This window comes from Astyanax mexicanus, chromosome 16, assembly GCF_023375975.1.
Source record: "Astyanax mexicanus isolate ESR-SI-001 chromosome 16, AstMex3_surface, whole genome shotgun sequence".
NCBI classification, from domain to species: Eukaryota; Metazoa; Chordata; class Actinopteri; order Characiformes; family Acestrorhamphidae; genus Astyanax; species Astyanax mexicanus.
Genome location: NC_064423.1, coordinates 28,801,808 through 28,827,203, shown reverse-complemented (window position 1 = coordinate 28,827,203; position 25,396 = coordinate 28,801,808). Strand labels below are relative to the sequence as shown.

Sequence of the window (25,396 nt, the reverse complement as noted above, 5' to 3'; positions counted from 1 at the left end):
CTGCTAAACATGCTTGCTCTTTCGCTGTTCAGAGCTATATCGGACTGTAGCCTGCGTGTTTATCTCTTACGAGGGGGAGACCGCTAGCTAATATTACCCTGGCTTTCCGAAACACTTAGGGTTCCTCAGTGTAGAGCTGTCGGGCTAATGCTAATGATCTAGCTTTAGTGGAAATCTGGAAATGTATGCTTACTATAAATAAACTGAAGTGCTTTACTCAGCCAAATAAACAGTACTCGGGAGAGAAATCTGCGTAGATTAACATCCAGTGCTCATTTGTTTACATAGCTTAGCTTTACAGGACCTGCTGAATTAGAAGGAAAACATGGCGACACCCCTGTTCCTTACAAGTGTCGCATAAAATGCGCCTTGTAATCCGGTGTGCTTTATAGTGCGAAAAATACGACAACATTCACATCATCCACCAGGAGTGGGGAATGTTTTCAACAAGATAAGGCAAGATTACCATATAAACAGAACTTGATGGAACGTATCCTCTGCCTTTAACCCATCCATGCAGTGAATACACACAGTAGTGAGCACACTTAAAAGACACACTCAGTGAGCAGTGAGCACACATGCCTGGAGTGGTGGGCAGCCAGCTTCAGTACCCAGGTAATAGTAAAGATTTAATGCCTTGCTCAAGGGCCCTATTATCAATAACTGCTCCCCCAACCTCTTGTGAAACCAATGCAATAAGGATCTGAGTCAAAGCAAGGTTATAGTCAGTAGTGTGTACAAATCTAACTTGGGTCACCTCTTGCAGTTGTAAGGGCAGGTGCATCAGCCTGAAAATTGACCTAATTATTCTGTGGTTTGGACCAGGCATTAACATTAACATACACTATAGAGCCCCAAGCACCTAGGTATACAACTGCTTCTACAAATATTTGTGAAAGAGCGATTTGTGGACGCTGCTAGGAGCTCAGACAATTCCAGTATGCCACCGTAATAGGATGCCACCTGTGGATGAATATAGGATGGGTCAAATGTCCAAACATTCCCATAAACACACTCCTAATCCTTGTGCATAGCCTTACCAGAGGAGTTAAAATCGTTATAGCTGCAAAGGGTGGACCGACATCATATTAAACCCTATGGAAACACCTATGGATTGGGATTGGGATGTCACTTGAGTTCATATGCCTGCAAAGGCAGACGAGGGAATACTTTTGGCAATATGATGTAGCTTCCTAACACATCTCACAAAAGGCTTGATTGTTACCTCATTGTTGCTGTAAAACATTGAAACTCATAAATGTGCAATGCATTACATCCCTCAGACTGGGATTTAGCTCCATTGGGTAAATCTCACTCCTAGACTTAAAAGGTTTACATCAATGGCATATCTCTAGTGACTGTAAAGGCTTAAAGTGTTTGTGGTGAACCAACCGCTTATGTCTTTAAAAGGTAGGGAACCAGCACTGGATGTCTCAAAGGCATATTTCACACACCTGTCCTCACCAATAAACGTTCCTAGCTCTCAATGCTTGTCAGAAAAGTGATCCGACACATTGTTTGATGCCTGTTTTTAGACATTTGTGTCGATTGTGCCCTCAAGTGCATATTCATAATTCTGAAAATGTCTCAACTTGTCACTTTTGGAATGTCTGGCTTTCAAACCCCCGCACACACGCGCTCCCCCGCTGCAGCACAAAGAGCCTCGCAGCTGTCACTACTGCCTTCCCCGGCGAGCTCTGAGGCAGATGACTCATTCACACCTGCCCGGCGGATCACGGCTGTTTCGCTGTTCAGAACCCGTGTTTAGCCTTCTGTTCTCCGTCTCCGAGGAGCACCCAACATCTCCACTTCGCTGAAATATCAATAGTTCTCTGTCGGTCACTTGTTTGACAGCTTGCTTAGAGAGAAGCACACACCTTGCAGTAACCTGAGAGTAGAAGCAACACCTGCCTACCCACAGGGTCTCTTGTATTTATTGCTTTCAGCACCAGAGAGAGAACTCGAAAAAATGCTCCAGCGTTTTCCCAGCTTAATCTCCTTCTGGCTCCTCTGAATCCGTGTGGACGATTACCCCTGACATATTTATAATTGATGCTTCAGGACATCGTATTGATATTATGATTGGAGATTACAGTCTTGTGTCTACCTTTTTTACAGTTTTTCCTTTTTTAGAGATAATGTACAATCCCAATTATAAAATGAGTGTAGAGTGTAAATGAATATAAATAAAAATAGAATGCAGTATATAGCACATGTCATAAACTCACATTTTGTTCACAATAGAATAAAAACGAATAAAAAAATGACTTATGTAAAACTTGATGGCAGCAATGAATCTCAAAATTTGAAAATAGTCTAACAGGAAGTGATATTAACAAAAAAGACATCCACAATAGGAGCAGTTTACATGACTGGGTATAAAAAGTATGTTAGACCTTGGATATTCCACCATCTGCAGTACATAAGATCACAAAAGATTCAAAGAATCTGTGGAAAATCCTGTGTGCAAGGGACAAGACCAACAGTTAATACTGGATACTAGTGATCTTCGGGCCCTCAGGTGGCACTGCATTGTTCTGTACTGGAAATCACAGCATGGGCTCAGGAACACTACCATAAATCACTTTCTGTGAACTCAGTTCTCTGTGCGCTTTATGAGTGACATTATCAGCCGGTAATGCACTGTAACCGAAGCTCTCCTTGTATTACTTCGCCACATACAGGTTACCTAGCAACAATGCAGCGCTTACAATCCAAACATCGCAGCTACAAACAGAGTTTTTAAACTAAACAGATCATATTTTCTCGGCCCTTTTTTAAAACTCTTTCAATAAACAGCGATAATGGAACTGTGGTATAATTGCAATAATACATTCGAGGTTCGTGCTATAATGTGTAATATTGGCACTCCTGTGCTGATCTACAGTACTCAGCCTGCGGCCTTGTGCCTACAACTGCAGCACAGCAGTGCCAATATTACACATTATAGCAAATTATTGAATTCTGTAAATGTAAATCTGGTAGTCGTTCTTATCGTTGAAGCACAGTTTCATTGCTCTAAAACGGTGTGATGGCAACTATGTTTTACATGCAGGAGATATACTCTAGCTTGAAATAACCTGAAGTATTCCTTTAAATCCCAGTCGAGTGTTCACTTACCTGCTCTGTTAGTGAGACAGCCACTTCATGCATCATTGCAGTTCTGAGTACCATTAGCCGTTTCAAGAGAGGCGACCCCCTGCTCCTGAAACCCTCAAGCAGCTGGCCTATTGCTAGAAAGCAAAAAAAATAAATATGCTTTGAAATGTAAGCACTTTAATTATTCGAACTTAAGAGTTATTACTTTTGTTTTGATGTAATAATCAATTGTAATTATAAAGCAATTAACTGCGTAGTGAGTAAAGCAATAAATCACAATTATCCTCACCCTCACTCATCATTCTGCATCCAAAGGTTCCCATCTACATCTCTGACTGTTTATAAACTGTTTTAACGGCAAGAATTGGAGGATTTTGGATCTTAAGAAACTAAATTAAACGAGCCAGCATGGGCTGAATAATATTAAGCCTAAAAATGTGCAAAATCTCAGTATGATTAGGTCGTGCTGGAAATCTTTCAGCAGTCTGTGAGAAGTACAACTCTGAGAAAATGAACATTTCTGCATTTAAAGTAAGGTTTAGCTGATCAAACAAGAAAAAAAATAGTATTGAGATCAACCATGTTTCTAATGAAGCGTTTTTTCTTTTGTTTTCTCTACTAAAAGACTCTAGACAGCGACTTCTGAACTTCTCAAATTAAACTCATAATAAACTGCATTATTTGTCAATTATGCGATTGATGGTTTAGAAGTTACTTTAATTACTTTATTGAACATAATTATGAAGGATTATTATTTACTTTTATGATACTTTTGTTATCTGCGGCAACAGATGACACGTCTAAGGGATACACTCTGTGCTTATTGTTGTGTTAATCTCCTAAGAAATGAAAGCAGTAGGCTAAGAGAGGACTGACTGCATTAATCTGATTTTATTCTTGTTATGCTAAACTTCTTATTGGATACCGTGTAAATCAGATTCCACCTGGGGTAAAATTACTGTAATGCACAGCTGTGAGTGAATTTAAATAACAGTAAGAGTAATGTAAATGTGTTTTATGCAGAACTCTTTACCTAAAAAGTAGTTTTACAAATAAAAATAGCACAGTAATAATGATTCTAATTTCTTATGGAACCTAGGTTTTCACTTCATCTGTCAATATGCATTTGATTGCATTTATAAGTTTCAGAACACACCCATTTTTTTTCTGATTATTTTTGCAATGTAAGTTTGTCAGGTCCAGTGAATGTTAAATAAAGTAAAGGTTATCATTAAACTGCCATGGCTTTTAAGAGAAAATCCTTTTTTTATTGTAAATTGCAAAAGTAAAATTGTTATTAAAAGTTATATAAAGTTATTTAGAATGATTATTTGTTAATTATAGTAATAGTTAAAGTTATATATAAAAACAAAGCTTTGCAGCATTTTAAAATAAGATAACGTAAAACAAAGCAAAACATAGTTAAACAAGTTAATAGAAATAAAATAAAAAAGCCCAAGTTCCATACACTTTCTATAAATGAAACTAAAATAATAGATAAAAGCAAAAAAAAAACTTCCAAGCTTTGTACTTGAAAGGAGCAGTAGTTGAAACTGAATTTTTGATTGTGTTAATTATTTATGTTTCATGAGATGTCAGTCTGAATTACAGACATAAAAGAGCTCTTAATAAACTGTGAAGGTCTTGCATTACAATGTCTTTTGAGTTGTGTGATGCTGTAGGATCAACCTGTCCAACAAGGTTGATCTAATTTTAATCCCATTCATTACAAATTTTCATCGAGTTTCCTGATGTGGCTGTCGCAAGCTTTGCTGTTCTGTTTAAAGTCGCCAAACAAGAGTCTAATAAGCTGCATTTGAATAAGCCTGGCTGATGAGTGTTCCTCCAGTTAATCCAATATTAGCCCAAGATCTTCTACTGGCAATCTTTTTATCTGCAGTGAAAACATCCTCTGGTTTCAGAGAAAATAATCATCTGGAACTCACACGAGATGACAGATATTTGCTTTTCTTAAAAATAAAGAAAAGTGGCGTAGATAGAGTGTGCTGTACTGCAGCCTGTAATTTGCTATGTGTACTTTAATCGCTCTAAAAATCAGTGCTGGACCTTTAATTTAATATAAATGCAGGCTAGCCTCAAGGCTTGCGATTAAAATTTGTAGGTTGTTGGAGTTAGAGTGGTTTTGAAGCTGTAGTTATCTATCTCTGCTCTGATGGCACTCTAAATAAAACGCTTCAAAAAAGCGTCCCTTAAATACACAGATCAGCCATAACATTAAAACAACCCCTTTTTTTCTACAATCCCTTTTATAATCACTTTTTTCAGTTTTTTTCTGTTGAGCATATATGATCACTTTGTAGTTGTATAATTATGGTTGCGGATTGCAAAGCAATGTACGGTTTTCGTACAATTGTCGTACGATTTTGCCCCAGAGAAATGAGTGGAAGTCCCAAAATTCCAGCAGCACTGCTGTGTCTGATCCACTCGTACCAGAACCAAACCACACACTAACACACAACACCACCATGTCAGTATTACTGCAGTGCTGAGAATAAATGACCAACCAACCAAATAATGCATGCTCTGTGGTGGTCCTGTGGGATCCTGACCATTAAAGAACAGTGTAAAAGGAGAATAATAATAATAATAAAGTATGCAGAGAAACAGAAGGAATACAGTCAGAAACAAGGAAATGTGCTAATGTTATGAAAGGTTGGTGTATGTCCTCCATATGTGCTTCCTTTTAATTTTAATAGATTACGGTTATTGCTCTTGTCACCATATGGAGTCTCAAAAAAAGTGAGGAAAGAATTAAAAACGGAAAACAACCTTTCCTGCCAGAGTTATCCAGCCAAGGTTAGTGAATGCAAGATTAGTGGAGGTGTTGTTTGTGTTGAATTTCCACCCAGAACAAGTAGCAGGCTGAAGACTTGGAACTCGTTGTGCTGGTGGCCTGGGTCCAAGTCCGCTTCCATTATAAGCAACAGTGTCATCATTGGGAACTGGCAAAGGGAGACACAACATTTTAAGATGCAATTTTTCACACTAAAGAAAATAAACTACCAGCTCACCAAGAACGTATACAGCTCTGTGTTATGAAGCTGCATTAAAGTGAAACTTGGGTAAAAGACAGTTTTAACCTTAACCCAGATGCAGAAGATCAGCCAAGACAGAATTTAGTTTAAAGACTTTAGTGAAACTATGAAGCTATAAGGAATTATATAAACAATGTAAACATGTTTAGTTGGTTTAAGCTGGTTGACTAGCTTGCAAAGGGTTTTTTTTTAGTTAAAAAAAAGCATTGCTATGCTTTAACTGCTATTTACATGTTTTTTTTTTTAACATTCAAGCAGAGTGTTTAATGTTCCCAATAAAAACATAAGAAATATTATCATGAAAAACATGAAAACATACAAAAAAACTGTTGGTTGGTGAATGTTCAAAGTTGTAAAGAAGCACATATCAATGGGTAGCATAATTTGACAAAACACCGGTTCCCTCGAGCAGCGCACACAGACCCCAGACTACACAGCTGATTTAAACAGCCCCTCCCGCTAACCGTAATAAACACTGCATGGAGAAATTCAGCTGCGCTGCCATGGAGAACAAGACTCAATTATTTTTTTTAATTCAGACAATTAGTTTTTTTCCCCCCTGTGTATCATTTGTTACTCAGTACACTGTTAATCAGTAAATTACTTATTCTTATCAAAATTAACTAAAGTTCAGAAGTAAAATTACCTATTTAAAAAAAAATTGCAAATTACTCATAAAATCTACTCAATTACAGTAATGTGAGTAAATGTAATTAGTTACTTTCCACCTCTGGACTTGGCAAATGCACATCACAATATGTGGGTCACATCCACAGCAGGAAATGAGACTGCTCTCTCTCTCTGGGATAAATACAAGCAGACAGGTGGCCACAGCAGCACTGCAGTGGTAGTAGTAGGCCAAGCTGCCGCCCAAAGGGTTTAAGAAATTGGATTCAGTCCATCTGTAACTGTATCTCTAACGCAAACTGCTCCAGCCTGTGCGTGAAGTGCTTTCTCACTCTATTTCTCACCCCGAGGTTACACTATCACAGTTGATATCACGCTGAAGTCCATATGCAGTACTGCCTACTGAACATTACTGACTTAAGGCTTTAGACAAGCCCCTAAAGCATTAAATCAGTGTATACTACTATTTTTTATGATTAATTTTTACAAATGAATTAGAGTATTTAATTTAAAGTGGGGGGGGATTGTTGTTATTGTCCTCTAAATAATTTAAAGATGCCTGCTGCTGTTTACAGTGTGTGAAAATCTCCACTAATGTACCAATAATGGGTCAAAGTTCATTTAAATATGTTTAAATTACCTAGCATTTTTTATTTTGAGATCAATGATTTGAGTGTGTTTTCTAGGTTGTTACCTCTTATTTGTCTTCCGAATATAACAGCAATTACCTCTCTGTAGTTGTTCTGTGATTAGGGCATCTAATCAGTATTGCAGATAACATCCATGATAAAAAATTGACACAAGGGGCTTAAAGAATCACTATTAGTCTAGTTCATGATTCGTTTCTGATTGGTGGCTCAGTGGTTGGACCAATAGATCAATAGTAAGTGAGCGAGAAATCGAGTGAAGAACAACTCACCCACAGGCTTATTGATCACAAGGTTGTGGGTTCGATACCCAGGCTTACTAATCTGGCACTGCTAAGCCTTTGAGCAAGGCCGTTAACCCTCTCTGTACCAGAGGTGCTGTATCTTGGCTCGAATTAATATTTATTGCATTTTATTGTACTGTATTAAACTGTTAACATTTTTATTTTTTATGGCAGTTTATTCATCTTACACAGAGTGATCCAGAGCAACTTATCCAGAGCGACTTACGAGGTTATTATAGTATTAGGAGTCTTGCCCAAGGACTCTTATTGGTGTAGCACAGTATAGTTACCCAGACCTGGAATTGAACCCCAGTCTCCCACATGGTAGCTCACTGGCAGGTGGTGGTGTTATCCATATACAGCTCTGTAAAAAATTAAGAGATTCCTTCAGTTTCTGAATCAGTTTCTCTGATTTTGCTATTTATAGGTATTTGAGTAAAATGAACATTGTTGTTTTATTTTACGGACAACTACGGACAACATTTCTCCCAAATTCCAAATAAAAATATTGTCATTTAGAGCATTTATTTGCAGAAAATGAGAAATGGCTGAAATAACATAATTGCTAGCTAGCTAGCCAAGTTGGCAACACTGAGGCTAAGGTAGTTAGCTCAGCTATTGTTACTGTAGTAGATCCAGCTGTACAACATCTAGTTTGTGAAGCAATAGTAAACGAATACCAAGTGTGATAAATTATGTTGATCACTTTTTTCTAATTTATGTGTGTAGAGCATAAAAATGAACTTAAACCTGCCGTTTTACCCTGTTTGCTGGCTTGCAGACGGCACTTGTGAGAGCAGTGCTATGGGAGGGGGGTAGTTGGGGGTAATGTGGGCATGCTGCCACTGCAATAATGAATTACTAATAATAAGGTGTCATTGTTTGTTATAAAGTTGGACGTTTAAAGATGATCAGGTACCATTGTAATTTGTAGTCATTGTTAACCACATCTATTTTCTGTGGTACTGTATTCATTTGCTAGTATATGTGCTGGTGTTGTGAGTTTTTTCTCTCTTTTTTTTGGCAGAATACAGAAGCATATGGTTGCCAAATATTTGGAGCGTCCCTAATAGAAATGCCCCAATGGACTGCATTCTGCAAGCCTGAGCTTAGTAAAGAGTTTCAAAGTGTGCATATCTGATCTGCATTCTCACAGAGACATTCCGAAGTTTGCGAGAGCATTTCTTCTGATATTGACTCAAAGCCACAAGCTACAAGTATTTTAATACATGCCATTGAAATCAGCTGAAAGGAGGCTTTGTTCCAGACTGTGGTGTCATATTGATCTATTCTAAGATGTATTGTGGACCGAAAGCAATACCTGTAGTCTAATTTGTTATTCTGAGTATGTGTGGAGCTGCTATGACGAGAGAGGAAATTGGTGCAGGCACAGCAATAATTCCTGCTTCCACCCATCCTTACTTTTGGATCAGTGTCTTTCATTAGGTTCATTACGTTGCATAAACACAGACTTCATTACTTCGCTGCAGCAGAGCAGAGGCTATTAACACAGACACATGGTCACACACGCACACACACAGCCTTTCATTCCATCACACTGTGGCAAAATAGACAAGTGTGTGTGTGGATAGTATAACGGACCAAAATGTGTTTTATGTTATTGTGAAGTGTTTCATTCTTCATTCTGGACCAAAATGTGAACCTTTTACATTCACTTGAATGAAATTCACACGTTTTAAGGAGTCTCTGTGACTTGCGATGTATCAGACTTGTCTTCTGCTGTTTCTCTTACAGGTTCAGAGGGTGATAGACAAACTATACGAAAACAAGAAAATTGCAAGTGCCACTCACAACATCTATGCGTACAGGTATTTGCAGCCACATAATTATCAGCTTGCATTCTGTCAATGCATAGACGTGCATGTGCTGGCAAACAGAGATGTTTGTGTGTGTGTGTGTGTGTGTACACAAGAAAGAGAGCAAGAGAGAGAGACAGGCTGTGTTTGTTTGTTTATGTCTGCTTGTGTCTATTAGAGCTGAAAGATATTGGGTGAGCAGGGTCACATTAATATGTACACAGCCCATATTGTGCAAAACAGAATTTCCATAGGCAAATGCCAAAAGTCGTGGGATATCAGTATGTAAATTGATCGTAAAGGATAATCGGATGGGGCTGCATGGGAATGCCCACACACTGGTCAACGTACTTATGGCAAGGTGACGTGAATTTTGGGAGTTTTGGGAGCGAGGCCATATAGTGGATGCCAGATGGATGGGGCATATCAGTAATAAAAAGGAAATACTACCTACAGTGGACAGCATAGTTAATGATCGTGACTGGCAGCATCTGGTTAAAATGGTCCATGCAAACAGAAGCAGACATGCAAGTGATTTTTTAATGGAGGAGTCCCCACAGGCAGAGATTTACAGCTCTGGAAAAAAATAAGAAAGCACTTCAGTTTCTGAATCAGTTTTTTCTGATTTTGCTATTTATAGGTATATGTTTTATTGTTTTTTTTTCTATAAACTACAGACAGCATTTCTCCCAAATTCCAAATAAAAATATGTAGAGCATTTATTTGCAGAAAATCAGCAAAAATATCAGCACTTACAATCTGAATTATGGTTGAAACCATCATATTAGCATAACAGATAACATCAATAATAAATCACAGTCAACAAGGATTCACAATTAGTTTAGGGGGATGACTCCATTATTAGACCAATAGATCAATATGACACCACAGTCTGTGTGAGAATTAGAGTGAGAGAGCCCTTCATGCACAGGCTTGGGCAGTTTGCTTCAGTGATGTAGTTGCAGAGTTAAACATTGGTTTATTGACCACAGGGATTGTAGATTTGATACCATGGTCCACTTAACTGCAGGTTTAGGGACCTTCAGCAAGACCTGTGACCTTCTCTGAGGATTAGTAGCAAGGCTGACTTTTTAAATTTCAGTTTTGAATTTATTGTTAATGTGATGCAAAAAAAATATTTGTCACAACACTTTTGGGCACACTGATTTTTTTTTCTTCTTCTATGGTTCCATGGTTGATGATGGCCTGTGTCAACTTCCAGTTATTGGTCCGAAAGCCTGAACCATCTCAAAATGCATTTTCATTATTGAGTAGATCCAGACTAAAGTCACCTCTTTTAATTGGACCAAATGTTGATGCTTTGTTCTGATTCACACCTGTTATTTTGGTTTGAATCAAACTGAAATAAAGTTCATAGGTCCAGACAAAACAAGGTAACCATTAAAACATTGCAATCTGTACATGACAAACTATTGGAACCTTAACACAAGTCTGGGCCAAACAGTGATATTTGCCATGGCTAGTCCTTGAACCCAATTGAAAAAGGGTTAAAGGCACCGCTACAATAACAGACAGTTTAATTCTGCACAGTAGAGAGAGGTTGGAATGTGGTCATGTACAAATAAATGACTGTGTAAACACCATTTAAAGACCTTAACAGCAATAAGGGGGGAAAATTGCAAACAGTGTAGAGGGTGTGAGCCCTTTAACAGATAAAATAGGAATTAAATATTTGCCCAGGTGACCTTTCACCAAATGAAGCCAATCTTTATCACCATCACATCAACGATTTCTTTTAGAGGGAAGATAAATGCTGTAGTTTAGTATTCTGGTTACCGGCGCACAACACAATGATTGCTTTTAGAGGGCAGATTAATGCAGTAGTTCAGTATTCTGTCTACGGGTGCACAATGTGGGCAAAATACCATATTGCACCCAGACAAGTGCATTTCCTGAAGGAAACGCAGAATGGTTGCACAGTTAAATGGATGAGGAAAAGATAAACAGATGAGTGTGGGTCACAATGGCTGATTTAGTTGATTAGAGCTACAGGTCCTTTCTAAAGGAGTACATGTAGTTTAGTGGCTGTCGGGCGAATTAAACTCCAGGGCTTGGGTGTGGATGAAAATGAATGGGAGTAAATGGAAGGACAGAGTTATGAAAAAGTTTAAATTTGTAAGTGTGGGTTAATATGGTGTAAATAAGAGCTCAGTTACCTGCCCTGAGGAAGTTCATGAAGTTGGGTACTGGGTTTGGCAACCCATACCTAAAGCCATCTCTAGTTTCTGGGTGAGGTTTTTTTTTTATTTTGAAATAAAATGAGGGATGAATTCAGTATCACAGCACGTGCAGTAACATAATAACCTGTGGGTAGACGGTGTTCTTTTAGATTGTTTGTTCTGGACTGGGTGCTGTGGTACCACCTGCCAGATGACCGTGTAAAGAACAGACCGTGTGCTGGGTGAATACTGCCTGACCTGCTTTTGAGGTGCTTCCTCAGGCATGACTGATAGATGTTTTGTGAGGCTGGGATTTGACTGCCTTCTCCTGCCTATGATGAATTCTTCTCTCCTCACCACTCTCTGAAGAGTGTGGTGGTCACAAGCAGGGCAGACACCTTTTCTGACAGTGATGCAGCCCGTGAGGGTGCTCTGGATGGTGTATCTGCAGGAGATGGTGAGGATGCTAGGAGACAGACCAAAATGCTTGAGTCTACAGAGACAGAAGAGGTACTGATGAGAGCAAATCTCATAAATGTGTTTGTATGGAGGAACTATGTGAGGTTTCCGATTTACGATCGGCAAAAATTGCATTTCCGACCTATATATATATATATAGGTAGTTATAAATAATTCAGTTCATGTGAATATTGATTTATTCATTCAGGTTGAATCAGAATGTTCCCATCCCACACATCATTGTTCATTATTTGAATAGAGCCTTATTTGCACATTATTTCATAATTTTTTTTATTTATTCTTATCCCTCCTCGACTCATCCCCAACTCCTCGACTCATCCCCAACTCCTCGACTCATCCCCAACTCCTCGACTCATCCCCAACTCCTCAACTCATCCCCAACTCCTCAACTCATCCCCAATTCCTCAACTCATCCCCAACTCCTCAACTCATCCCCAACTCCTCAACTCATCCCCAATTCCTCAACTCATCCCCAACTCCTCACCTCATCCCCAACTCCTCAACTCATCCCCAATTCCTCAACTCATCCCCAACTCCTCAACTCATCCCCAATTCCTCAACTCATCCCCAACTCCTCAACTCATCCCCAACTCCTCAACTCATCATATCATTTTTTTTTTCGATTACACAAGATGATGGAGGTTAGTTGTTTTGAATTTTACTTTTGATTAACTTTTAACTAATTGCATAGCCATATCTATAACCCACGCCTGACATTTAGAAGACATGGTGCCAATAAGTTTGTTTATCTGCACCTGAGAGTTCTATTCTTTTGATATACTTTCCTACAGGGACTGTACAAGCTGTGTGTACTTTTGGACATCACTAATGGGCACAACTTAAATGGTTTACAGAGGCTAGACAAGCTAGCTATGTCTGTCTTTGCACATCTGTGTCAAAGGGGGCAACTTAAAATAGTAGCTAAATGCATTTTCAAACATTTGGACATGTACTGTAGTGTATAGTGATGTTCTGAAACAAGATGTCACGACACTGATTAAAAATCTAATCGTCTAGCACTAGTCTGTGTGTGTCTGTGTCTGTGTGTGATGTAGTAGCTGTATGGGCAGGGTGGGGGGGGGGTCTTTGAGTACAAGGCTAATGATATACTGTAGACAAGAGGCAGCTGTCATCCGTCGGAGATTAACCTACAGGTGATATTGACATTCAGAATTTTGGTAATGCTCTAATTATGTTGTGCTGAATAGCTGATTGAGCCCTGCCACTGTCCTCTGCCCACTTCATCTTCAAACACTGATGCAGCTCAAGTAGTATCTCTCATTTCTGTCGTGTCGTGTCCTGTCTGCTGTGCTGTGCTGTGCTTTAGATTGTCCTACATATAACGACTCTCCTTTTTTCTCCTAAATCAAGTTGCTTTATCACTTTGTTCATTTTATGTTCTTTTTTTACCTACTGAACACCTGTTGTGTAACTGGGGCATCTGTAGACCACCACAGTGGACCTGAAATTATTATTTATACAATTAATACAGAATGTTAGTTAAGTGTAGACTTTTAGTATTACGTCAGTGGGCTTAACAGAAATGCTGCCTTGACTGTTTAACAATTATAGAGTTCCATCATTTTCATTGGCTCTGAAGGAACGCTACTTCCCTGTCTGTAGTATTGGTGTAAAATATTAATATTAATTAGCGATATACTGTGATATAATGTTTTGCAGTAATGTATTGACTCCGGACAGCACAATAAATAACAAAACAACAAGTATAACTGGAATACCTGGACAGATAATTAGGATTTATGTCTACCATAAGAGTAGGTTATGAATTATGAGATTGTGAGTTATTATTTGGATGCAGTGTTAAGGTGAAAGTTCCTGCAGGTTATACAGCACAACAGTGGGCAGCAGTGCGGTGAATAGTAAGGTCAGATACCACCAAGACAAAACAGGGCATCTCAAATTATGCAAAAGTGGAAGAAAAAAATAAAGGGTAAGGAGTATTGTGTAAAACTGTGGGAAATTCACACAGCAGGATAGCTTCAGATCCCACTGTTATAATTGGATAAAAATAAGTTTTCTTTTATGTCTTTTATTCAGATCATATACTTAATACATTTTTTTTTCTAAATTTGGATTTCAAAATACATATCACCTTGATAACAGTATTGCAGTATATATACAAAATGTACCAAATTGTAACCACTGTATTGTGATATATCACATTGCCAGGTTAATGCCAATACTTGTGTACTGATCATATACTGATTATAATGCACTTATTTCTACCTAGCATACCAAATCAATAACCTGTTAATCACACTAGTGAATGGCCAACTGATTTACCTACCAAACTACCTCCATACCGACCTACCGATTCCCCAAACTACTAATCAGTCGCACTACTGAATGGCCAACCAACCTACCTACTGAACTACTGAATTACCTACATACCTCTCTAACAATTAACCAAACTACTTACCAAATTACATTCCTACCAAACTAACTACTGACTTACCAAACTACCTGTCTACCAAATTAACTGTCTCACTTCTGACTGTCTGGACTACTTAAAAAACAGTGGCGGATGCTGGTCTTTCAAGGAGGGGAAGCTCAATTTCGGCCTACATCTTAACATATGTAGTTTTATTTATACGTAAATTCTACTCTGCCTCTTTTTTTTGTAAAAAAAGGCATTATTTTCAAGTTTTCACTACACAACAAAAAGGTACCCATTCTTTACACTGAACAATTACATAAAAAAGACGCTGTGACAGGAATAAACATAAAATGATCAGCAAAAAAAAACATTACGCAAAATCTTTAAAGTTGGTAAAGGAAAAAATGCAGGTAAATTTATTTCCTTTTTGGACAGTTTTAATTTCCCTAAATAATCCCTTTATTAATTTAAATTATTTAAATTAAAATTTTATTTTATTAACACAATACTTACTACTGGCCCCTGTTCATTTATGTCCTGAGATAGTTTCATCAAGGGGAATGGCCATCAGTACATTTTATTTGTTACAGCACTTCCAGTCAGCCAGCTCACTTTATCACACCAGAACAGCTGAAAATACCTGTTACTTTTCCCACCTTTTACACAAAATTAATCTGAGCAGTTGATCTGCCCCGCTGTTTAACTCTAAGTTTTTCTTCGTAAGGAAGACTATCAAATGGATTTTTACACTAAAAGATCGCTGATTCGCTCATTTCGCTGTCAATCAAAAAGGGACTCAGACAGATCATCCAATCATCACGCAGAAGCTGAGTGTCCGGGCCGGCAGAGGCCAGCCCACTGCTCCATAGACCCCCAGAGACGCTGAGCGTCCGATGGGCGGGACAAAGCCCAGCATTTATCCAATGACTCGTCTCGTTTCGCTGCGCGCTTTCCTCCGCTATTGAAGTCTGTGGACGCTCAGCGTCCGCACTGTTTAAAGCAGCGCTGTATAGCTGCGGGAATGAGTGAGAGGAAAGCCGCGGCGTTACCAGTGATAAGAAGCTGATTCTGAACTAAGTTCAGCGCGGTGTAGCGCATATTTAATCAGTGACATGTACACACAACAGTATATATTTAATCACTTATTTGTTTACATTTTAGGGGAAGCTGAGCTTCCCTTGCAGTCTTAGAGCAATCGCCACTGTTAGAAAACTATCCAATCTAACCAACTAAACTGCCAAAAGAGCTACTGACCACGGTTAGCTACCAAAGAAAGTATTGGGCACCCTTCTTATTCATTTTTCTTCAAGAGAGAAATCAAGAGTATTAATAAATAGAGTTGTCCTTCTGTTTCTGAATCTTCTGCCCAATTAAGGCTTCTTTCTAATGTTTTTTTTAGCATTGCTGTGAGGATCTGATTTTATTCAATGACGAGAGATTTTGCAGGGTCAGGATGATTGATGATTACCTTACTTCATCCCACAAATAATCCCAAATGGATTGGATGGATCACCGTCGTTTCAAAAACACATTTCCACTGCTCCACAGCTCAATTGTGGGGGGCTTTATACCTCTCTAGCCCATATCTGGCATCACACATGGGGCCAAAAGTTTAATGTATATCTGCTTATAAGAGTCCTGTTCTATTGGCAGTACTTTTGCTGCAATATTGACAATTTAAGGTGGCAAAATTAGTTCCACAGAGGTGTCCACAAATATTTGTTTATATACTTTATAGTGACCTGTTCATTTGCTCCCGCATACCGTTCTGTTTTTACACAATGCTACTGTTTGCCCGTCTGGTCTATCTAGATTTTGTTGCCTTGTCCTTGTGCTGTGTCTGTTTGTCTGTCTGTAAGGATTCTTTTTAATACATGGACATAGACTCTGAAAGCTCTTCCTCCTTTGAGATGCTTTGTATAGCCGTTACAGCAGCCACCTTCAGTTCTGCTTGTTCGCGGTTCTTCAGTTTTGTGAAAAGCTGCACAGCTGGGTTGAGGTCAGGTGACTGACCTGACATGTAAGAACATTCCATTTCTTGGCCTTGAAAAGCTCTCGAGTTGCTTTGGGTCATTATCTGTCTGTACTGTGGAGCGCTCTCCTGTCAGGTTTGAAGCATTTGACTGAATCTGAGCAAAAAAGTGAAGGTCTGCACTCTTCAGAGTTTATTCTGCTGCTGCTTCTATTAAATTGAAGGTTTATATGGGATTTAGACAATGTCAGGACACAGGCCATTCATGCTTTGATATAGTATGCTTGTGGTGATGCTCAGGACTTTTCTTTACAGCAGAATATATAGCATGAAATGTATTCAAATATTCATAAAAGATTCCTTTGTATGGAGCTATATGAATGACAGCTTGGGCTTGGCTCAAGTCTGACGTTAAATTATGTTTAAGGGATAACTTTACTTAGCACTCAGTGCTATATCTTTATAACTAAAGCTGTATCTCTGAAAACATTTCGTCCATTGAGTTTTAGTGCTGTAAAATTGACTGGGGCGGGTGGGGGGGGTGGTAGGCGTTCTCTGCTGCAGTGCTGTTAGCCAATCAGAGGTGATATATTTGCATCTATGAATATTCATGAGCAAAAGCCAAAACCTTCTCCAGAGACCTGTTATTCAGTGGTCTAAAGCAGTGGTTAATAGACACACCTAAGCACTTTTTTCCACAAAAAATGGCTCACTTTATTGATATTAGAGACCACAAATAGAATGTTTAAAATGAATGAAAAAACGATGGAATAAGACCTTGAAATTAAAAATATATACAAATTTTGCTGTGTATATCAGGTTGCATTTGTTCAATTGCCAGATAGGATCAGTTTCAAATAATACATATACAAATAGTACAAAGCAAATACAAAGAAATAACATAAGCCAATATAAACAGTGCAGTAACAAAGTATTTTTAAATTACCTCAATTTAGATTGGTCGAAACGCCTCCTAAATATTTTTACTTCTGCATCTCAGTATGGTCCACAATATACAATAGGTTGAGCCTTAAAACATTAGTTAAAGAGCAGCAGCTCAAATTGAAAATCATAATTGAATACTGTGCAAGATATATAATTTAGTCTGTGGCAGCCTATTCTTTATTCCTCGTTGCAGGTTAGAAACTCTCCATCACATGCCGGGGACCTTCTTAATTCTTAACGCCCATGATCTTATGATCTCCTGTCTCCTACCAAACACGCAGTTAGACAGTTGCACCACCCTAGAGCTGTGAAACCATGATCATCTTCCTTTGAATTAGCATCTGATAGTTCCCATTGTTGCTAGCTCTGAGTTCCTGATGGATATCTTAGCATATCCTAACGGTGAATGAAAGCCTCAGTTCTCCTTGTCTGAGGATGTTGTGGGGATAAGATATTAACACAGATCAAGGCATTGTTCAACTTCGAACTTCAGTAATCTATTGACAGGGGGGGATCGTGAAATTCGCTTAATTAAGTCAGTTATTAATGCATGCTTGTGGTCAGAACAGAAGGTGAAACTAATTAGCTTTTCCCATAGGAATACATAAAACAAAAGCACAACTAGAGCACAACCAGATGGATCAATCTCTCTCGTTTCTTCCTGTCTCCGATAGGATATACTGTGAAGACAAAAGCACATTCCTTCAGGACTGTGAGGATGATGGAGAGACGGCTGCTGGTGGGAGGCTGCTGCATCTTCTGCAGGTGTGTGTGAGCTTGTGTGTGTAAGGGGTCAATATTTGAAGCTGAATCGTGGTTTAGCACACTTCTATCATATTTATGAAGATTTTGAAGTAAAAGGGCATTGAGTTGTTTTTTCGTCCTTTTGGCAGTGTCTCATTCTGATGGGCAATGATAATCTGTTCACGTGTGTGAAAGCTAGATAAGACCAGATTATCCTTTACCATCTTGTCTGTGCACACATAGGATTTATTGGAACTGGGCTGCCCACCCTGCTCACTAGATGTACTGGGAGGTTTAATTCCAGCTGTAATGTAACACACCATATCCTTCGAAACAGAGTCTTGAGGAGCATCTGAGTATTGGAGAAAAGTGGATTAAATCAGGGCCATTGCTAAACGCCATTGGCGCAGACTGGAGCAGGCATGCTTTAGAATGTTAACTAATGCCGAGCACAGGGTTTGCTGTAATTTGCTGTCATTAATCAGGAGTAATTGCTACATGTCCAGGTGTCACTGCTTTTTGATAATTATGGCTTTATTTAGGTCTGTTCTCAGTTGAATTCCTGATTAATTGAACCTGAATGTACAGTGGTATGGTGCAGAGAACAGCGAGAACAAAAAGGAACTGCATCTCTATGGACAAATGTCTCTTCTGTCAAAATGTCATCCAGTGTTTCGGGTGCAGTTGGGAAGAAAACATGCTGAAAGATTTTTTTCTATTGTTTTTGTGTTGTTGTTATTATGTGTTATGTACCCAGTAATTACCAGATAATAACATGTAATTATATCAAGCCTTTCAAATACACAATCCTTTACACTTAGCTTTCAACCAGCGCATACTGGTGAGAAGCAGCAGTCAAGTGTTCTCAGTGTATTCCCAACCAGAAATGCCCGTCCACTTAAAGGACTGCGTCGGCCAATAAGGTTTACCTTACCCAGGAGAGAATGCAAATCCATACCTGGGCATCCAGACACACACACGTTGAAACACATGCATACACACATGCATACACACCCTCTCATTTAAACACACACCAGGACAATCTCTGTGGAACTATGGGAGAAAACCAGTCCCTAGGCAAAGCCTACGTGGTTAGAGGGAGCATAGAAGCTCCACCCACATAGGGACTAAAGGGAACTAAAGACTCTGAAAGACTGAAGAGTGCTGAGACCTGAACATGCTGATCACCAGGCTTCTTCTTCCTATTTATTAAATTAGAAGCAGTAGTGTTCCTGTGTTAGGTTTATTTTAATAACACGCATCACTGAGTATATCTTTTGTTCTTTTATGAAATAAATAGTCAAAAACACAGATTTGCACCAGAATGGGTCTCTAAAACTCCAAATACCCAAAACATACAGACCGTCACTTTAAGCTTCGTTTTCATGTTTTTATTTATAAATACGGACTGTCAAGTTTTAAGTAACAGCAAGAAAACAACGCAAGTAAACTACAAAAAAAGCTTAAGATCCACATTAAAATGGTGCTGCTGTTACTTTTCTTAACTTCTGTACCATTAAAGGTGGCAAACATTCTGAAATCATTACATTACATTACATTACATTACATTTGGCAGACACTTTTGTCCAAAGCGACTTACAATAGTGAAGTACAAAGGTAATAGAAGTTAAAGGTAAAAACATCTTTAGATAGGGCCTAAAGGACGTCAAAGGGAAATAATAGGATAGAGGCATGAAGGAGGGGAGGAAGGAAATGAGGTTAGAAGTAGTTAGTGTGTTAGAGGTGTTAGGAGAGTAAGTGCTCTTTGAAGAGCTCTGTCTTCAGGAGTTTCTTAAAGATAGCGAGAGATTCTCCTGATCTGGTAGTGGAGGGTAGTTTGTTCCACCATTGGGGAACTCTGTATGAGAACAGTCTGGATTTGTGCTTTGTGTGAATGTTTGTTTAGCAAAGCGAGGCGACGTTCATTGGAGGAGCGCAGCGGCCGGGAGGTAGCGTAAGACTTCAGGAGCGAGTGCAGGTAGGAAGGAGCTGTTCTGTCATCACCTTGTAGGCGATTGTAAGAGCTTTGAATTTAATGCGAGCAGCAACTGGTAGCCAATGGAGCTCAATGAGCAGCGGGGTGACATGTGCCCGTTTTGGCTGGTTGAAGACCAGATGTGCTGCTGCGTTCTGGATCATTTGGAGTGGTTTTACTACACAGGCCGGGAGGCCGGTTAGCAGGGCATTGCAGTAGTCGAGGCGTGAGATGACCACAGCTTGTACCAGGAGTTGGGCGGCCTAATGCGTCAGAAACTGTTGAATTTTTCTGATGTTATAAAGTGCGGAGCGGCAGGATCGAGCAACTGAGGCCACATAGTGCGTGAAGGAGAGCTGGTCATCAACCATAACACCCAGGTTCCTAGGTGTTATCACTTTGTCGGTGATAAACCAGTAGGATAAACCAATAGACCAAGAATAAGAAAAGGAAAAAATAAGCATCTTTTTAGCAAGGAGAATTAACAATGTAAAGATGATGCATATTGAGTCTTAATTTACATCAGTTTCATCAGATTTGGCTGGGTTTTAGGATGCGCTGTATGTTGTGGAAGACCAATCGACAGACAGATTTGATGCTCTAGCAAAATCTATGCTGCATCGTGTTCAAAGCAGAATGTTCTGTGCCACATGCCTGAATCCCACAGATAACACCATACTTGTAAAAGGGTTTATCTGTAAATGTTTGAATATATTTATAATTTCTGCTTTCTTATTTCTAATGTCTAAACCCAGAGTTGAATTACAATTTAATGTATTTTATCCATTTGTCTGAGCAATGCTTCTCCAACAAATGCAATGTTTCTTTGTAACTATTAGACAGGTTTTATAGAATCCCACTGAAACTAATGAGAAGCCAGTTTATTTAGTTCTGAAACAGATTTGTGGAAAAGAGCGGATTTGTAGGCGGAGCTGACTGAACCTAAAGTCTACAATAAACCCTTTTGAAGCCTCGATTAAGCCCGGTTGAAACAACCTGCCTCCGGGTCCAGTTTAGGTGTGTGTCTGTGTCTATTTCCAGCAGACTTTAGAGGATAAAGTGTGTTAACCTCTGAAGCATCTCGGAGACAGCTAAAGACTATCTTCGCACTTTCCCACTTTACACTTCTCAGTCTCAGACATGGGCCCGCCATTCATCCATAAACTCCCGCCTTATCTCCCCTCGCTCTCTGTGTACTCATCCAAACCCTGCAAGGCACCATGTGAAATCGATGGACCATTTTAATCAAAACCCAATTTCACTTTCAATCATGGAAGGTTGTGAGAACCCCACCATTAAAACTTGTCCAGGCCTGGGAGCTTTCACACTGCTCACAGTTCAACAACCTTGACCTATTAAATGCAAAATGAACACATGCAAATTAGTGTATTACTATTAATGATCCTGTGATGATAGCATTGGAATGCTGCTGTCCATAAAATAAAAAAACGTTATTGCATTAACCCTTAGAAGACTCAGGTATGGCTGGTAATAAAGAGGGCAGTTCTGTTAATTTGATATGAATAATTTCAGACTATTCTACCAGAAAGCTGTGTTCCATATTATTGATGAGGAAATATTTAGTTGTGATTGGAATTGATTTTGATAAATAATCTAATATAATATATAATATAATATAATATAATATAATATAATGTAATATACCTTTTAATTTTATTTAATATAGTATATTGTATTGTTTTTTACATTTAACATTACATGAGTGTATATAATATAAAAATAAATGCTGTTCTATTTATACTTACACCAAAGGAATGGGACTTTTGTGTGTGTATATATATATATATATATATATATATATATATATATATATATATATATATATATATATATTATAATTTTTTTTCCCCAATTGCTTAATTGTTGCTAAAGTACTTTTGCTTTTTTGCTTAGAATTTGTGGCTGGACGTTGATTATCTGATGATCTCATTTTCCAATCACTATAATAAGAATCTCATGAGGCCACAATTAAATTAATGAAGTAGTAAAAAGAGAACAACCATCTTTAACCTTTTTATATCTTTTAGAATGAACCAGATTTTATTTGTTATTGTGAGAATAACCTCCCTACTGTCAGCTGTCTAAAGCTTATTGTAAGGTCACTGTAAGTGGGTGAGGCTAAAGGTATATACTGAATAGATGGATATATGTTAATGTGTTTTTTTAAGCTTTATTTATAAGCAATATTTTTGAGTTTTTTAGTCGATTAAAAAAAAAACAGATTAATCACAACACAATCACAACATTCTGCATTCACAACATTATATTACATATTTCAGCATGAATAAATATTTTTTATCTTCGGAACTCAACCACAGTGACGATGTGTTCATGTTGCTAAATGAAGCCCGCTAATGCTTCACCAGGCTTTGTAAAAAGCGTAATTACGGGAAGAAACTGGCACAAAACTTTGTACAATGATTAAATCATGTTTAAAAAAATTCATAATGAGTAAAGGTTTCCAGATTTATCGTACATGTTATCATTGGTAGCACTAATGTAATCATGGCGTTGCATTTAAACAGTATAGCAAAATATTGAAAGAAGCTCTGGACTTCTAAGATTTAACTTCATAAACTTCGCATCACTTCCATTTCCCCTTATTTGAGCAATTCCGGCAAAGCATACAAACCATTTTCTATATGTAATCCATTTAACTTCATCGTCATTCTAAAACGTTTCCTGGCCTGAACTTCCTCTCACACCCTCTCCATTTTTAATCGCACTCCGTCCGTTTATGGAGCTGAATATGCCGCCACATATACCACACAAATGAGTAGGCTATTATTAGCTTATGCAGATGGCTCAGACCCCCCACCATACAGGCAGTTTGCCAACTACGCCCCTGTGGCGTTTTAAAAAATGTGATTGACAGCCGGCACAAGCAGTTGACATCGTATTTTTTATATTTTTCCTCGCAAAGTAGCATTGTGTGTGTGTTTTTAATTTTCCTCTCAGGTCCGGGTTTCGACACCCTGCCTACATCATTAGTAATATAGAGCACAGTTAAAATCGTTTACCGTGAAATCATTACTTGGGCATTGCTGATTCTGTGTGAATGCGGACATGTTGACTGGAAAACTAAGATGAAAATGTCTTCAGTATGATGGACCATCATGTCTACTTGAAATGGATTTGAGCTCCTTTATCATTTTGATTCCGTTCGACTGTGGCAAATATGCCTTTCTCCGAAGTTCAAAGGATTTTCTCTTGGTTATTGAGTTTTATTTTTGTTGATGTGCTTCATTTTTTTCACTTCAGTGACATCTTTTGATTTAAACATTTCTTGATCTTGCTCGTGCTGTGAAAGACTTCAGAGCCGGAGAAGTTTTCAGCTCCCGGGAGCAGCTGAGTTCAACTAAAGACCCTAGAGCTGTTTAGGGAGCAAATGAGGATCCAAGTTTAATTTAGTCAAACTAAAAAAGCAGCGAAACTCTGCACTAATAATATTATCATTCAGTTAGAGTCTGTGTTGGACAACAAGTCGCAAGTGTTGTTAGTCCCGCCATTATGATCGTTCCCTAAATGAATGTATTCGTAACTTTAAACTAATTAGCGTAATGCTAAAAAGCTTTAGCGTGACAAACTGCTTTTCCTTGCACCGTAGATCCTTTTAGCATAGCTAATTACATCTTTAAGATTGAAAGAAACGATTGTTGTGACTGGAATAGATCCCTGTTCGCGTTTTACGACGCTGTTACACACGTCATTCATTTCCGAATCACAAATTGTAATTGCGGTGGGATTTTGGGGGGCACTACAAAACTCCCACGGTCTACTCTAAAATGTAGATCACTACACCAGCTGAACGTACAGCAAAGTGTATCGCGAGTCTCTTGTTACCAAGCAACCGACAGAAGAGCGTTAGCTAATGTTAATGGTAGCCGCTGAGCCGCTGTAAATAAAGTCAGACTCTCTCGACTCTCTGTGGTAAAAAAAAAAAAACAGTAGCACAGTTTTAAAAAAGGTCCCTAATGTCTTTACAGCCTGCTGCTCAGCATACAGCACGAACACAGAGCGGAAAACTGCAGTTACTGCAGTAATGGACCGAGAATTGAATGTAGCCTGGTTCTGCACACCCACACTGAGCACACTGAGCACAGAGTGTGGGTGAAGGGAAATATAGTTAATTTTAAATATGCTATAAAATGCATTTCATTAGAATATAATTTGTTGTTTGGTGTGTAAATTGTCAGTATATGGTCCTGGTTGGGATTAAAAGAAGCTCAAATTATGTTTAACAAGCATACAAAATTTACCACACTGTTATTTTACCTCAGAATAAAGCTGAAGCTAATGCTAATTTTCCATTTTAGAGAAAACTATGCTCTGTTTGACAGGTTTACAGAGCTGGCAACAACTTACATAACCCACATATTATATCATATATACTGGCATATATATATAAGGTGATTTGATTAGAAGATGAAGTGTTCTTTAAGCTCCACGCTTAAGTGGAAGTACTTAAGTATTATATACTAAAGTAATAAACTATTTTTGTACTTAAGTATTGCAAGTAGTTTATTCTACAATGTACTACTCAAGTACTGAAAGTAAAGTACAGTTCTGTGTTATGTACAGGTGCATCTCACAAAATTAGTATATCATTAAAAAGTTAATTTATTTCAGTATTTAATTTTAAAATTTTAAAGTTATCTATTTTAGAGATGTATTACACAGAGTGATCTATTTAAGCACTTATTTATTTTATTGTTGATAATTATGGTTTACAGCCAATGAAAACTCAAAAATTAGTATCTCAGAAAATTAATATATTATTAAGACCAATCGGTACTTTTGGCAGTGTGGGCAGAGTGCCAAGTCCTGCTGGAAAATGAAATCCGCATCTCCATAAAGGTTATAAGCAGAGGGAAGCACGAAGTGCTATACGATTTTTTGAAAAAAAAAAAAAAAGGCTCTCCAAACCATCACTGATATTGTTACTCGTTAAACTTTACTCACTGGTGTCAGTCATTTTAAACTGTTAATTTCTAACCACTTCCATCCACCAGCACTGCATTGTAAATAAGGATCACCCTTAATGTATTCTGAGTTTAAATAAAGATTGATTGATTGGTTGATTGGTTGGTTTTGGCACAGTGATTAAATGCAATGAATTCACTTGATATGTGCATTAGACAGACAGACAGA

The 25,396-nt window shown here is 38.3% G+C and overlaps 1 protein-coding gene across 3 annotated transcripts in view; it reads left to right on the top strand.

Moving 5' to 3' along the window:
• Positions 1–25,396, top strand: part of impact (impact RWD domain protein) — a 67,802-nt gene that overhangs the window by 31,084 nt on the left and 11,322 nt on the right. For 2 of the 3 annotated variants that reach the window (XM_049465845.1, XM_007246164.4), the window contains exons 8-9: positions 9,469–9,542; positions 18,180–18,270. The exons of the other annotated variant lie outside the window; for it this stretch is intronic. In XM_049465845.1, coding sequence (XP_049321802.1) covers positions 9,469–9,542; positions 18,180–18,270 — 165 coding nt within the window. The remainder of the gene's footprint in view (positions 1–9,468; positions 9,543–18,179; positions 18,271–25,396) is intronic. 3 annotated transcript variants of the gene reach the window in all.